This window comes from Mobula hypostoma, chromosome 2, assembly GCF_963921235.1.
Source record: "Mobula hypostoma chromosome 2, sMobHyp1.1, whole genome shotgun sequence".
NCBI classification, from domain to species: domain Eukaryota; kingdom Metazoa; phylum Chordata; class Chondrichthyes; order Myliobatiformes; family Myliobatidae; genus Mobula; species Mobula hypostoma.
In genome coordinates this window covers 53,000,316-53,015,334 of record NC_086098.1, presented here as the reverse complement: position 1 = coordinate 53,015,334, position 15,019 = coordinate 53,000,316, and the positions used below count along the sequence as shown (strand labels likewise).

Below are 15,019 nucleotides of genomic sequence, written 5' to 3'. Positions count from 1 at the left end.
GCCGTATTAATCTATAAACATTTTCTAGAGTTAGGAATTATATTTTGATTATTTACTTTATATTTATTTGTCTGATAATAGGATTAGATATTTGGCTCTTTACCTTTTAGAGGATAAAGAGTGGAGAACAAGGTTGTGGTGAAGAGTAATGATTATTGAAATGTGCAATGTTGTACTAGCATCTAATTCAAAATTACCACAAAAAATTACCAATAGCTTTCTTCCAATACACAACTTGGTAGCTTTCCCCATTAGGCTTTAAATGGAGATATGGATTTTAAATCAACAATACACGAGTGATGAAAAACTAATTAAAAAAATAGAAATCCATTCAAATTGCAATTCATCCTCAAATTCAGCCAAACTTCAATAAGGACTTCCATTTGTGATCTCAAAGGAGCATTTGAAGTCTACAAAAAATTCGATCACTTGTGAGCCTACACTGAGTTTTGCTGCAAATGGAAACTGGCTACATGAACATTTTCTATTTTAGGTAAGTAAAGACATATAACGCTTTTGTGTACTTTTAGATTGAATAGGAATAGGATTACTTGTAACTGATATAAATGCCATATGTAATAGTCTGGAGTGGTTTTGGTTGTTATTAGTATTCAAAGAAAATATCTCTCATTCAAAATGTAATGCTTCATTCTAGACATAGATGATAAAAATAAAGAAATAACTTTGTGAGATAATAAACTTACTATGTATTGCTTTTACTAGTATTATGCATTGAGCAGAAAGTTCCATTTAAATACAATATATCAATTTTAAGAAACAGTTGCAAAGAGAACTATGTCAGTAATTTCTTCCAAAAGCTGTCATCTTTTTCTACCCTACCTTACTATAGCTGAAGGAATATTTTCAGTCATATAATAGTTATACCTTAACAGAAACCAGCCTATTATCTAACATCTTAAGCAAATAAAATAACAAAAGAATATACTCTGGGAAGAAATTTGTCTTTTCCTGATCGTACTGCAGAATTCGGGAACTGTCCCAGTAGTTCTAATCACCTCCGCATACATGCCATGAAAATTCTTTTCATATAGTCAAATATACTTGCCACAGCTTTGACTATCTTATCAAACAACTATTTTATCTGTAATTAAATGCTCCCCTCACGCCATTCACAATGGCACCTCTAAACATGACATTGTATCAAATATTGGGAGTCATTCCTTGTTGCATTCTAGCAGAATTGTTCCAATCTTTCCACATGACATAATCTTCCTCTTGCAAATTAACGTAGTACTTTGACAATGTCGAAAGTCAGGAAGAATTGTGGCAGGGGACAATATTAACTTGAAATCAAGGTCAGGATCTGAGTAACATACATCAAAGTTGCCGGTGAACGCAGCAGGCCAAGCAGCATCGAAAGGAAGAGGCGCAGTCGACGTTTCAGGCCGAGACCCTTCGTCAGGTTAGTCCTGACGAAGGGTCTCGGCCTGAAACGTCGACTGCGCCTCTTCCTATAGATGCTGCTTGGCCTGCTGCGTTCACCAGCAACTTTGATGTATGTTGCTTGAATTTCCAGCATCTGCAGAATTCCTGTTGTTTCAGGATCTGAGTCTTGGCCTGAAGTTTCATCTCTCATTTATCCAACTTGTTATTGCCATGTTATGCATTCTGGCCTCTACCTGTAAAGGTGACCATTATTTGGCAAATGATGAACACAAGAGGTTCGAAAGACGCAGGAAGTCATGAGAAATACATACAAAATGGTGGAGGAATTCCAGCATTTTACAAAGTAGAAGTAACAATTACAGTGCAATTTACCTACTGCTGTAACCATGGGGATATAGCACAAAACACTTTACCAAAACATTTCAGCCCTTTGGTGGCAACAAAGGAATGGGGAACCAGGATGAGGTGCATTTTTTAAACAGCCTTGGAAATGAAGAAGATGGCATCACTGCACTTTGAGATGGCTGTTCCCGTATCATCAGACTCTCTTCTGACTGCCAACGCAATTGACGCAGTGACATTATTTCCAAATCTTATTGTCCCAGGTCACGAGTGACTAAAAATTAAAAATTGACAAAATATCTTGTTCATATCGTACAAGCCTTTTCCATTCCCCTAGTCTAATGTTGGTCTCAGTTGTCAAGTATCAGCAGTGGGTCACTTTGTCATCACTGAAATAAAAGTTTAATATGAAACAAAAATTTTCCATAAGAATGCATCTTCACTTATAGCATGGGGTTTAACGGGTAAAAGGAACTTGTGTGGCAGAAAATCATGATACGCGTAATATCATTACAGATTTAACCCTGTCGTGTGCCTTTCCAATCTCTTCCATGTCTGCTGTGGTGATGGTATATGTTCATTTACTGTATATATCCACTTTCAAAGGGATTTCTTTTGGGTGCCCTGTGTCATTTCTATTTGTAGATTCTTCATGTCCTGTTGACTCCTTCATCATAAGCAGCCCCTCAGGAATAAAGATTACTATTGAAGCCTATGTGGATGCACAGGCTATGCTACAGGTACAAGAGACATCTGGCAAATGAGTAATTGGGACAGTGGTATGTTTCACTTGTAGTTTAAACTGGACATTGCTGTGCTCTCGATAAATGCATCAGTGGAGTTCAGTGCAGTCCTGAATACTCCTAAATTTTGAGTTGTCATGGGCTAGGGATTTTGACAAGTTGTTGAGGATGTTCCACATTTTTCAAACAGGCTTTAAGAATATCTAAGTATTCCTTCCCATGAAAGTGCTTGGATGGTAATGACACGTGGTCTCCATCAAGCTCGCGGCTCAGATTTCATTCTTTATTTCAGATGTTTTTTGGGGACAGAGAGGAGTGCGGTCAGGTTAAGAGTTACTGACAAGGATGTGGGGGAAGTTGGCTGTAAGGCCAAAGTCTAATCCCCCGCTCCACATTTGAAGGCCAATGACATGGACTTGGGGCATTTATGGTCAGATGTTGGGAGATTCCACATCACCCCCCCAGGGTCAATGAATTGTCAGTGGGTTCCAGAGCTGGAGTTCCATGTGGGCAGGAGGAATGAGGTCCGATGACACACAGGGCTCGCGGATCAGCAAGACTCAATTTGGAGGTCTAGTATTCAGTAATCGGCAGGTCCTGGGGTCAATGCTGAAGCTCAAGACCTGACAGTCAAATCGCAAGTCTGTAAGTTGAGGAACATTGGCCAGTACCCAAGTCTATGAATCTCTGTGAGCCAGTGAGGAAGTTGAAGTTGAAGTTCAAATCTTTCAACCATACATGAATACAGCCAAACAAGACAGAAGTTCCAATGTCTGCAAGATCACGTCCGCTGGAGGCTGAAGACAGCCTGTCCTGGAGTAGGACAACTGTGTATGTGTGTGGGTGGGAGGGAGGGAGGAATGGGGCCTGGTTTGCTCTTGTTTATTTGTTGCTTGTTATGTTCTGTTCTGTTGTGTTCCGTGTTGTCCGGCTGAGCGTTGTGGGGATGCTACGTTGGTGCCAGAATGTATAGTGACACTTGACACCGCATGGTGTGCTCCCTGCATACCCTTGGATATTGTTGGTTGTTAACACAAATTATGCATTTCACTGTGTGTTTCTACGTACACGTGATAAATATGAGACACCCCATTCAAGATTCAAAATTCCAGATTTAAAGTTTGAAGTTCAAGGTAAATTTGTTATCCTAGTATGTATGTGTCACCATATACAATCTTGAGATTATTTTTGATGGATTTATTGAGTATAACTACATACTCAATAAAAGCATTTTAAAAAGAATCTCAGGTTTGTATATGGTGTGGTGACATATATGTACATTGTTAATAAATTTGCTTAGAACTTTGAATTTCAAATCTCTAACCTTGAGTAGGGTGTCCGATTCAGCTATATAACATTATTCATGCAAATAAAGTGGCCTAACTGTTGGATCTAAATTGGGCCTCTAGGTGGGGGCTGTTAACTTGGAAAATGATGCTGCCATTCGTGTGCTTATACTGATAACTAATTTGGAGGATTTGTAGAAAGGCTGTTAGTGGTAACTTTCCATTGCTTTGAGGTACCTCCTGTAAGTTAACCATGTGCACAGAAGCACAAGGATCCCTGTTCTCTCATAGATCATAAGCTTTTTTCCACCTTTAAGATCTTGATCTTTCCTTTGGACCTCCAAACGCTGTGCTAATCAATTGAAGAAATGGTGTGCTCATCAGCACTGTGTACCCATTGTTTAAAAGTGGCTCCCATGGAATGGGAAGTTGTCCATGTTTCCCAGAATCTCACAAGAACCATTTTTGTCAGGATGTTGTGTTGTACAACTTGACGTAAAGAACTTCTGTTTAACAATTTGTTAAAGTGCTATAAACTTTTGATTGGTAGCTTTTAAGTGCAAGGCTTGTCCTCTGGTATGCTTTAAAAATTGCTTCACTGATAATTTGGAGCTGCAAATGTGTGAACATGCAAGATTGCCTGTGTACTGCAACTCGATGACTAAAGTCGGCATAAACTTGCTTCTGAAGTGAAGGTGATATAGATTAAACACTTTTCCCTTTGTCCTGCAGAATAGATCCACTTCAGGGGAAATCTTACTGGATAAAGCAGTGAAAAAGACTGAGAAATGTGCTGGGGGATTGACAGAGTTTTGCTTGATACCTGTCTGTAATAAAATAAGATCTTCTCTGGTCCAGCAGGGGAGATTTGATCGAGGTCTACAAAATTATGAGGGGTATGGATAGGGTAAATACAAGCAGGCTTATTCCCCTGAGGTTGGGTGGGACGACAACTGGAGGTCAAGGGTTAAAAGTAAAAGGTGAAAAGTTTAAGGGGAACATGAGAGGAAACTTCTTCACTGAGAGGATCATGAGATTGTGGAACGAGTTGCCGATACAAGTACATACGAGCTCAATTTCAATCTTTAAGAGAAATTTGGATAGGTACATGGTTTCTATAAAGGAAAATCTTACCTGACAAATCTGTTATAGTTCTTCCAGGAAGTAATGGGCGGGGTGGTCAAAGGAGAGGCAGCGGATGTTATTTACTTGGATTTTCAGAAGGCATTTGATAAGATACCTCACAGGAGGCTGTTTAACAAGATAAAATCCTATGGTGTTACAAGAAAGATACTGACATGGATAGAAGAATGGCTGCCAGGCAGTACGCAGTGAGTGGGAATAAAGGGGGCCTTTTCTGTTTGGCTGCCATATGGCATATGGTGTTCCTCAGGGGTCAATATTGGGACTGCTACATTTCACATTGTTTGCCAGTGATTTAGATAATTGAATTGATGGCTTTGTGGCAAAGTTTGCAGAAGATATGAAAAATGTGGGAGGTGATGCTGAGGAAGCAATGTGATTGCAGCAGGACTTAAGCAAATTGGAAGAATGGGCGAAAACATGGCAGATGGAATATAGTGTTGGGAATTGTATGATAATATATTTTGGTGAAAGGAATAATAGTGCAGATTATTATCTAAATGGGGAGAAAATTTAAACTTCAGAGGTGCAAAGGGCCTTAAGAGTCCTTGTGCAAGACTCCCAAGTTGAGTCTCTGGTAAAGAAGGCAAATGCAATGTTGGCATTTATTTCTAGAGGAATAGAATATAAAAACACACAGATAATGCTGAGGCTTTTAAGATACTAGTCAGGCCACGCTTGGAGTATTATCAACTGTTTTGGGCCTCATATCTCAGAAAGGATGTGTTGTCATTGGAGAGAGTCCACGGAAGGTTCACAAGGATGATTCTGGGAATGAAGGGGTTAACATGTAAGGAGCGTTTGGCAGCTTTGGGCTTGTGCTCACTGAAATTGATAAGAATGCAGGGGAAGGATCTCATTGAAACCTACCAAATGTTGAAAGGACTAGATAAAGTGGATGTGGAGAGGATGTTTCCTATGGTTGAGGTATCCAGAATTAGAGGGCACAGCCTCAGAATTGAGGGGCAATATTTTAAAACAGAGGTAAGAAGGAATTCTTTTAGCCAGAGAGTGGTGAAGCTGCGGAATGCTCAGCCAGTGACTGCGGTGGAGGCCAAGTCCATGGGTACATTTAAAGTAGAAGTTGATCATTTCCTGATTGGTCAGGGCATCAACGGATATGGGGAGAAGGCAGATGTATGGAGTTGAGTGGGATCATGGGACTGGCCTGTTTCTGTGCTGTACTTTTCTATTACTATATGACTCTACAGTTAAGATTACAGCAAATTTCTGTGTTCAGCCAATTTTAAGAATGATGTCCCATAGTGTCTAACAACTGACATTGTTCAAGGCTTCTGAGTGGTGAAAGAATACTTTACATTGTGGTCAAAATGCAGCATAAATAATGTTCAATGTGGTTCCAGATGGGCAGGTTACTGATTGCTTCCTGAACTTGTCCCCTAGTGAGAAGTTTGTACTTGCTGCTGTTGTGACTTGCAGGCAAACTCTTATTGCATATTGTTTTTAAGTTAGAAAAGCCATTTGTTCTAAATGAGCTAGATTGGGTGACAATCTAGAGCAACCTTACAATGCGATCAAATTTTCTCACCCATCCCCATCCCTGGCTCCCAAGAATTTTCAGCCAATCTACTTTTTGCACTGATTGGCCTAAAACAAATCATTCTTCCCTGAATCCCCACACCCCAAATTTCTATTGCATTCCTTGAGGCATCTCCAGTTGTGTATATACTTTCAAAGTCATATTGTGGTGTATTAAGAAACTTTGCTTAAATACATTATCAACGAACACATGCAACTTGCAAAGACTACAGAAAGTTTACTGGTACAGTGCATGCTTTAATTTACTAATGTGATCACTGATCTTCAGTGGCAGAGTGGAGATATGTCTCTATCAAGGAAGGTGTAAGATGCTGCTTCCCTGCAGGTCACCCTTGGGCAAGGTGTAGCACCTGCTTACCCACCCCCTCCCCCGCCGATCAGGGTCACATGGGAGCAGGTGGTGCATCACTGTATGAGTAGCTGGTATATAAGAACATAAGAAATCCTGGTTATGCAACCACTGACGCCAGGCGGACAATCTCTTAAGAGTACTGATAATGGCTGCGGTCACCCGTGTTGTAAAGACACTGGCCAGAAGAAAGCAGTGACAAACCACTTCTGGAGAATTTTCCAAGAAAAATCATGGTCATAGACCACGATCGTGCACATCATATGACACGGCGCCAGATGCTGATGATGACGATGGTGATCTGCCTCTTTCACACGTGGCAAATTTATAACTTCCAGAAATCGCTGGAGATGTTCGATTAAAGTTACTGCGTAAATTCTTAACACCTCTGTTAAAATAAAACACTAACTGTCCCACTCGGTGGCATTAAATTAACTAAAGATGTATAAGACTTCAAACACATTTATCTTTTCTGCACCTTATATGTTTGATTATTGTTTCGTTCTCTAAAATATCCCTGGCACAAAAGAACACTTCCACAGTGCTCTAAGTCAGTGCTGAATACTTCCTGGATCTTCCTTTACTCATTGATCTTTACAATGTATCTAGTATGTTGATGATCAATCATTTGACACAAGTTCTTTTTGCATCTACTCCCCTTTAAATCAGATTCCTTGTAAGGTGGCTACTAAATTGTTTTCTTACACAGTTCCTCATCTCATCTGAACTCACTTTCTATAGACCAGGACTCCCTTGCTCAACCAGCCTTGTTGTCTGCTTTAACTCTGAGTTATGTTAAAGAATAAATTCACACACAAGCTTCAGGAAATGCGAACAGGCATAATGATTTATTGTAAAAGCTCTACAAAGCAAAGCAGTGCTTAACAGATTGACTCAATTACTTATTACATGCTTTATTATCCATAATACAATTAGAAAAAATAGTAATGTCTAATGTGAGGAGATACAAATACAACCAAATTTCATGAAATTACCATTAAAGAAAAAACTCGTGCAAGTTCTTGCAAGACATTAAAAGATTTGTAAATTAGTGAAAATTTCAATTTATAATCCACCTATGAGCATTATCATGATATAATTTCGTTTTCTGGCAATTATGTTAATAATAGCAATAGTCAACACCAGCACACCTGCAATTGCACCAACCAGTACTCCCAGGACTGTGCCATGAATCTGTGCTCTCTCACAGCAATCACCAAAGTGCTGGTGTATTTGAGTTGACGCACACCTAAAACGGAACAACATTACAGAGTATGACATAACAATATCGCACAAACAATAGCCTTTCTGTCCAACAGTTTAATGCTGGTGCCTACAGTATGTTCCATACAGATCCCCCCATCTAACAGCATCCAAGTTCACTAACACATCTTTTCTACAGTCTTCATGTGCTTACCTAGGTTTCCCAGTGAGCAATAGTTCTCTCCTATACCAATAATGCAAACTATGTAGAGCCGTAACAAGCAACTCTGAGAATGTGTCATCAGATAATGGCCAGGATAAGTTGTAAGGAGCAGTTTACCCAGTGGCCCTGATCTATAAGAGCATCTTCTGAAGTTACAATTAATTATTTTTGGTCATGCTAATTTCATGTTCTGCATTTTGTTTGAACTTGATGATGAAACTGGAAAGAGATACAGGGCATTACGGAGAATGGTAGTTTAGGCTGCGAGGGCTATCAAAACAAAATGGATTGCTTAGTCCTCCCATTTAACTCTTTTCCACAGATGCGACCTGACCTGCTGTATTCCTCCAGCATGTTGTGCGTGTTGTTTGGATTTCCAACCTCTGCAGGCTTTATCGTGTTTGAATCTTGCCCATCTTCTATCAAACACAAATATAGGGAAAATTCTATTCTCGCTCGGAGCTGCACATCTCCCTAAAGATTATACTGTGTTAAAGATTGTTGCATGGGACTAATGGGTCAGGTAGGCAATATCTATCAATAAAGTTGAAGTAATGCTAGCATGGGGAATACAACGTGGGCTTGATGATGATCATCAATATTCTCTTGCCCAGCAGTGTCATATATTTGTATACTTTTTTTTGCTACAACGTTTATAATCATGCCATTATTACAGGTATAATTACAACATTTAAAAAGATATTCAGACAGCTACATGGAAACAAAATGATGAGGGAAAAGAGACAAATGCAGGCAAATAGCATTAGCTTAGATGGGCAACTTGGTTAGCATAGACAAGTTGAGCTGTATGGACTTTTTGATATCAAATAACTCTATCAACTTAGTAGGACATGTGTCCGATTGTCATGTGGTGTAGCAAATTCAAATATTGTTGAGGTTGGCTTTCAACAAAAGTAATTTGCATTTCAGAAAAGGGTAGATCAGATCTTTGGAACAAATGGACATCTGTGGTTCTGGAATCAGAGAAATCAGATTTCATAGTGCAAACTGAGAAAAAAGATCATCAAAATTTTCTAAGTAAACCCTGCAAAATAAATATTTTGCTCCTTCAAAGTACCCACACACAAGTTACAGAAGCTTCACCTACCTGCAACTTGCTTTCCCATTCACAATAACACATATTCCACCATTCAGACAATAGCCAGGACTGCACTGCTCTCTGAAGGGACTTTGTTGCTGATGTTCTACTGCTCGCCGATGCCTTAATGGAGGACCCCTGGGCTGAATTGGCATTTCTGTATGAATCAGTGGAGTCAGATCTTTGAAAAAAAGATTAGTTAAGTTCAGCGATTGATTTTTGCATTTTGATAATTGTTTCGTTCCTGTTTTCTTCTATAATCTCTGGGTTAATTCCCTTGGTCTTCTCTCAATCATCCAGAGCTTCTCTCCAGTGTCTTCTTCAAGCATTAAATTAGACAAGACTCTGGATACGGAAAGTATGGCATGAACCACATCCAACCATTTCTGTGCCATTATCCATTATCCATTATGCAGGTCATTCATGAGTGTGAGAATCATGAATTGAGTCTAATCCATCCCTTTCCAACCTTGGACAGGTGCAAAAACCACCTGAGGGTGTATGTGCCCCCTAGTCCATAGTTCAAAGACTATGCTACGTTGCATATGGCAATTGTTGCTGCTAATGTCACCCCAGTGGCCCTGATTCAGGAACCACATGGTTGCAAGATTAGCAGCCAATGAAATTCTCAGTGTAGTTCAAAAAATCCTGGAAGTTATTGTTACCATTTACAATGAAGGGCAACTATCTGTGTTAGGTGTGAGTCTAACAATGTCTGAGAGGTAGAGAAAGGGAGGGGAACAGCACAGCCAAATAGGAACAGTATGTTCTTAAAAAGTGGCAAAGCTTCAAAATAGCACATTGCATTGAGCAATATTGAGTGGAGAGGTTGCTTTCAGGATCATATTGAGAGTCCTGAGGTCATGTATTGAGAGCACACAAACGTCCCGGTGTAAGTAGGGGCAGAATCACACCACCTCACAAATCCAAACTCCTCTCCCATTAGCTCTCTGCTGCCCCACATGTGGAGTCTGCGGTTCTCACATTCGCTCATTCATTGCCTCAGAAGCCAGAGAAGAAGCTTTGAAGGGACGATCTCACAGTAGTTTGTTTGATGCATTTAATAAGTGGCTCTGTATCCATTGGAACTTAGAAGAGCAAGAGGAGACTTGATGAAACATATAAACTCATTATGAGTGTATACATAGCGTATTCTTTGCAGTGCTGGGGAACCAAAACCTAGAAGTCTTAGGTTTAAAGTGAGAGGGAAAATATTTAATAGGAACTATGGAAGCTATTTTATGTTACACAGAGCAGCATGCAATATGGAATGAGAGGCCAGAGGAAGTGCCACCTGATTAAATTATCCCACCTGAGGGATAACCAGTAAACTAATCCCACTCCAGATCCATAATTCGTAGTTGTTAGGTGTGTCAACTGTTTTTTAACTAACAGTGCATAAACCTTTGTATTTTTTGACCCCTGGTTTATTGGAGAAATAAGCTTCAATCATTTTTCTTCACCATTAAGAAGAACAGAATGTGCAGTGTACCGTACCCCTTCAGTCTTCCATAGTGTGTTTGAAAAAGCAGCATGTCAAATTACCACATATAAAAGTAGCAACTGGAGGTAGACTCTCACATATTTCCCCCTCTAGTTCTTCAAACCATACACCCATCAACAATACCATTTACTTTACAAAATTTAGCCAAGTTTCTCATTCATGTGTCCCTGCCATGAGCTCTCCTTATAACTGACTGTTATCACCTTGTTGACCAATAATATTTATTACTTGCACAAGTAACTAATTTCACTGCAAAAATCCCTAAACAACTTCAAATCACATGAAGTTAACAATGAAGCACAGAACTCAGTTTTCTAAACCCGACTTTCAGTCTGTGATGGAAAAGTAACAACCACACCAAGAGAAAACATGAGAAGAAACTTTACCATTGAACTCAATAATAATAATGAGGTCATCATTTTTTAAGAAACTTTTGCGGTGGAGATCCCTGTGTGATATGAATCTTGCCCATCCCCAGGAGAAACTCCAGTAACAGTCGCATGCATGATTGTAGTATCCAGTTAATGTGGGCTTGTCCCAATAGGAGGTGTTATTGCTGCCTGTAATTAAACAGTGTCATACATATTAGGTCATTTAATGCTACCTTAAATATTAAAGCAGAGTGCAGATTCATATTGGTAGGAAATATGAAGCAAATCTAACAACTTAATAGTGTAACAATCTCAAATTTAACAATTCCAGTTGAGTTTATTATCAGGTTCAGAAGGACAGTGAGATACAGATAGAATGAAAAACTCCTTGCAACATCATCACCAGTACAAAGGTTTAAATAAACACAGAATAAAAATTCCATATATGTTACAGATCTAATTATACCATGTTTGTTAAAGCAAGACTGTAATATCAAAAAGCAAAGGTGCAATACAAGTCCATGGCAATGCAAGAAGTAATCTATGGTGTTCCATTGCTGAGATCGGGTTAGGATTGTGCAGGTATATTCAAGAGCCTGATGGTTGTAGGAAAGAAGCTGTTCCCAAACCTGTGGTGTGGGACTTCAGGCTTCTTATCATCTGCTTTGGTTTGGTTGATGTTGACCATGAGGTTGTCATAGTGGCCCCACTCAACTAGATGCTTTATCTCACTCCTGTATATTCACTCATCGCCACAAGTGATCTGGCCAACAGTAGTTGTGCCATTGGCAAATTTATCAATGGTATTGGATCTGGGCTTAGAGATGAAGTTATAGATGTAAAGAAAATGGTGCAGGGGGTGAAGAATGCAGTCTTGAGATGTATCTGTCTTCGAGTGCAAGAAGGGTGAGACTGCGCAGGCGCGTGGCGTCAGCAGGACTGAGCGGAGAGTTTAAAAAGGAGACCACCCTATACAACGGGCAGCTGTCGGAGAGGGAAGCAGAGTGAGTGGGAGCAGAGTGCAGGGCTTTGGCTTCAACGGGCTTCGGTGGTAAACGGGAAGAGGCGAGAGCGAAGCGCCAACTCTTGTTTTTTCATCCCCCCCCACCCCTTTCGCGAATCGGCCCGGGCAGACAGGAATAGCAGGGCTCTTACAGCTAACGGTACGAGCTAACGATTTAAAAAGTTCATCTGTTTGGCGAGGTAAGTAGGTGAGTACACTTATTTTTCCTGTTTCATTCCTGTAGAATTAGATAGCATGCCTGCAGGGTTAGTGCTTTGTTCAGGGTGTCAGATGTGGGAATCCTGGGAGTCCTCCAGCCTCCCTAATGGCCACATCTGCGCCAGGTGCACCGAGTTGCAGCTCCTCAGAGACCGTGTTAGGGATCTGGAGCTGCAGCTTGATGACCTACTGCTTATCAGGGAAAGTGAAGAGGTGATAGACAGGAGCTACAGGGAGGTAGTCATCCCTAGGCTACAGGAGTCAGAAAACTGGGTCACTGTCAAAGAGAGGGAAGGGAAATGCCCGGATAGTGGAGAGCAGCCCTGTGGCTGTCCCCGTCAGCAACAAATATCTTGTTCTGGATGCTGTTGAGGGGGATGACATAACGGGGGACGTCCACGGTGAGCGGGTCTCTGGCACTGAGCCTGGCGCTGTTGTGCAGGAGAGAAGGAGGGAGAAGAGAAATGCGGTAGTCGTGGGGGATTCCATAGTCAGGGGAACAGATAGGAGATTCTGTGAGCCTGACAGAGATACCCACATGGTGTGTTGCCTCCCAGGTGCCAGAGTACGGGATGTCTCGGATCGGGTCCTGAATATTCTAAAGGGGGAGGGTGAGCAGCCAGTTGTCTTGGTACATGTTGGTACCAATGACACAGATAGGACAAAGGAGGAGGTCCTGAAGAGAGATTTCCAGGAGTTAGGAAGGAAGCTGAGAAGCAGGACCTCCAGGGTAGTAATCTCGGGATTGCTACCTGTGCCACGTGCTAGCGAGGGCAAGAGTAGTCGGATCAGGCAGATGAATGCCTGGCTGAGAGACTGGTGTAGGGGGCAGGGCTTCAGATTCTTGGATAATTGGGATCTCTTCTGGTGGAAGTATGACCTGTTCAAAAAGGACAGGTTACTCCTGAACCCGATGGGGACCAATATCCTGGCGGGAAAGTTTAACAGAGCTGTTAGGGAGGGTTTAAACTAATTTGGCAGGGGGATGGGAACCGGAATGATAAAGTGGAGGAAGGGGAAAACAGAAATAAATCTAAGATAGTGAGCAGTAAAGATGTCAGGAAAGACAGGCAGTTGATGGGGCAAATTTGTAGCCATTGGGATGAGTTGCAGTGCAATAAAGTTGCAGTGAAATCAAAGCGAAAAGTATCAAATACTGGTCTTAAGGTGTTGTAATTAAGTGTACGCAGCATAAGGAATAAGGTGGATGATCTTGTTGTACAGCTACAGATTGGCAGGTATGATATTGTGGCCATCACTGAGACCTGGCTAAAGGATGCGTGTCTCTGGGAGCTGAACGTCCGAGGATACACGGTGTATCGGAAGGATAGGAAGGTAGGCAGAGGGGGAGGCATGGCTTTATTGGTAAGAAATGATAATAAATCATTAGTAAGAGGTGATATGGGATCGGAAGGTGCAGATTCTTTATGGGTTGAGCTAAAGAATAGTAGGGGTAAAAGGACCCCGATGGCAGTTATTTATAGGCCTCCAAACAGCTGCAGGGATGTGGACTACAAATTACAACTGGAAATAGAAAAGGTTTGTCAGAAGGGCAGTGTTATGATAATTGTGGGGGATTTTAACATGCGAGTGGATTGGGAAAATCAGGTCGGCACTGGATCTCAAGAGAGAGAATTTGTAGAATGTCTGCGAGATGGCTTTTTAGAACAGCTTGTTGTTGAGCCCACTAGGGGATTGGCTGTACTGGATTGGGTATTGTGTAATGAACCGGAGGTGATTGGGGAGATTGAGGTGAAGGAACCCTTAGGAGGCAGTGATCATAACATGATTGAGTTCACTGTGAAATTAGAAAAAGAGAAGCCGAAATCTGATGTGTCGGTATTTCAGTGGAGTAAAGGAAATTACAGTGGCATGAGAGAGGAACTGGCCAAAGTTGACTGGAAAGAGACACTGGAGGGAAAGACAGCAGACCAGCAGTGGCTGGAGTTCATGCGAGAATTGAGGAGGTACAAGACAGGTACATTCCAAAAAAGAAGAAATTTTCAAGTGGAAAAAGGATGCAACGGTGGTTGACAAGAGAAGTCAAAGCCAAAGTTAAAGCAAAAGAGAGGGCATACAAGGAAGCAAAAATGAGTGGGAAGAGAGAGGATTGGGAAGTTTTTAAAACCTTACAAAAGGAAACCCAGAAGGTCATTAAGAGAGAAAAGATTAACTATGAAAGGAAGCTAGCAAATAATATCGAAGAGGATACTAAAAGCTTTTTCAAGTATATAGAGTAAATGACAGGTGAGAGTAGATATAGGACTGATAGAAAATGATGCTGGAGAAATTGTAATGGGAGATGAGGAGATGGCAGAGGAACTGAACAAGTATTTTGCATCAGTCTTCACTGAGGAAGACAGCAGTATACCGGACACTCAAGGGTGGCAGGGAAGAGAAGTGTGCGCAGTCACAATTACGACAGAGATTACTCAGGAAGCTGAATAGGCTAAAGGTAGATAAATCTCCTGGACCAGATGGAATACACCCTCGTGTTCTGAAGGAAGTAGCTGTGGAGATTGCGGAGGCATTAGCGATGATCTTTCAAAAGTCGATAGATTCTGGTA

At 41.0% G+C, this 15,019-nt stretch overlaps 1 protein-coding gene across 1 annotated transcript in view; it reads right to left on the bottom strand.

The window, feature by feature from the left end:
* Positions 1-7,895: 7,895 nt before the first annotated feature.
* Positions 7,896-15,019, bottom strand: part of LOC134357213 (meprin A subunit alpha-like) — a 28,294-nt gene continuing 21,170 nt past the window's right edge. Inside the window, exons 12-14 of the mRNA XM_063068500.1 lie at positions 11,246-11,419; positions 9,365-9,536; positions 7,896-8,079 (exon numbers count right to left, since the gene is read on the bottom strand). Coding sequence (XP_062924570.1) covers positions 7,896-8,079; positions 9,365-9,536; positions 11,246-11,419 — 530 coding nt within the window. The remainder of the gene's footprint in view (positions 8,080-9,364; positions 9,537-11,245; positions 11,420-15,019) is intronic.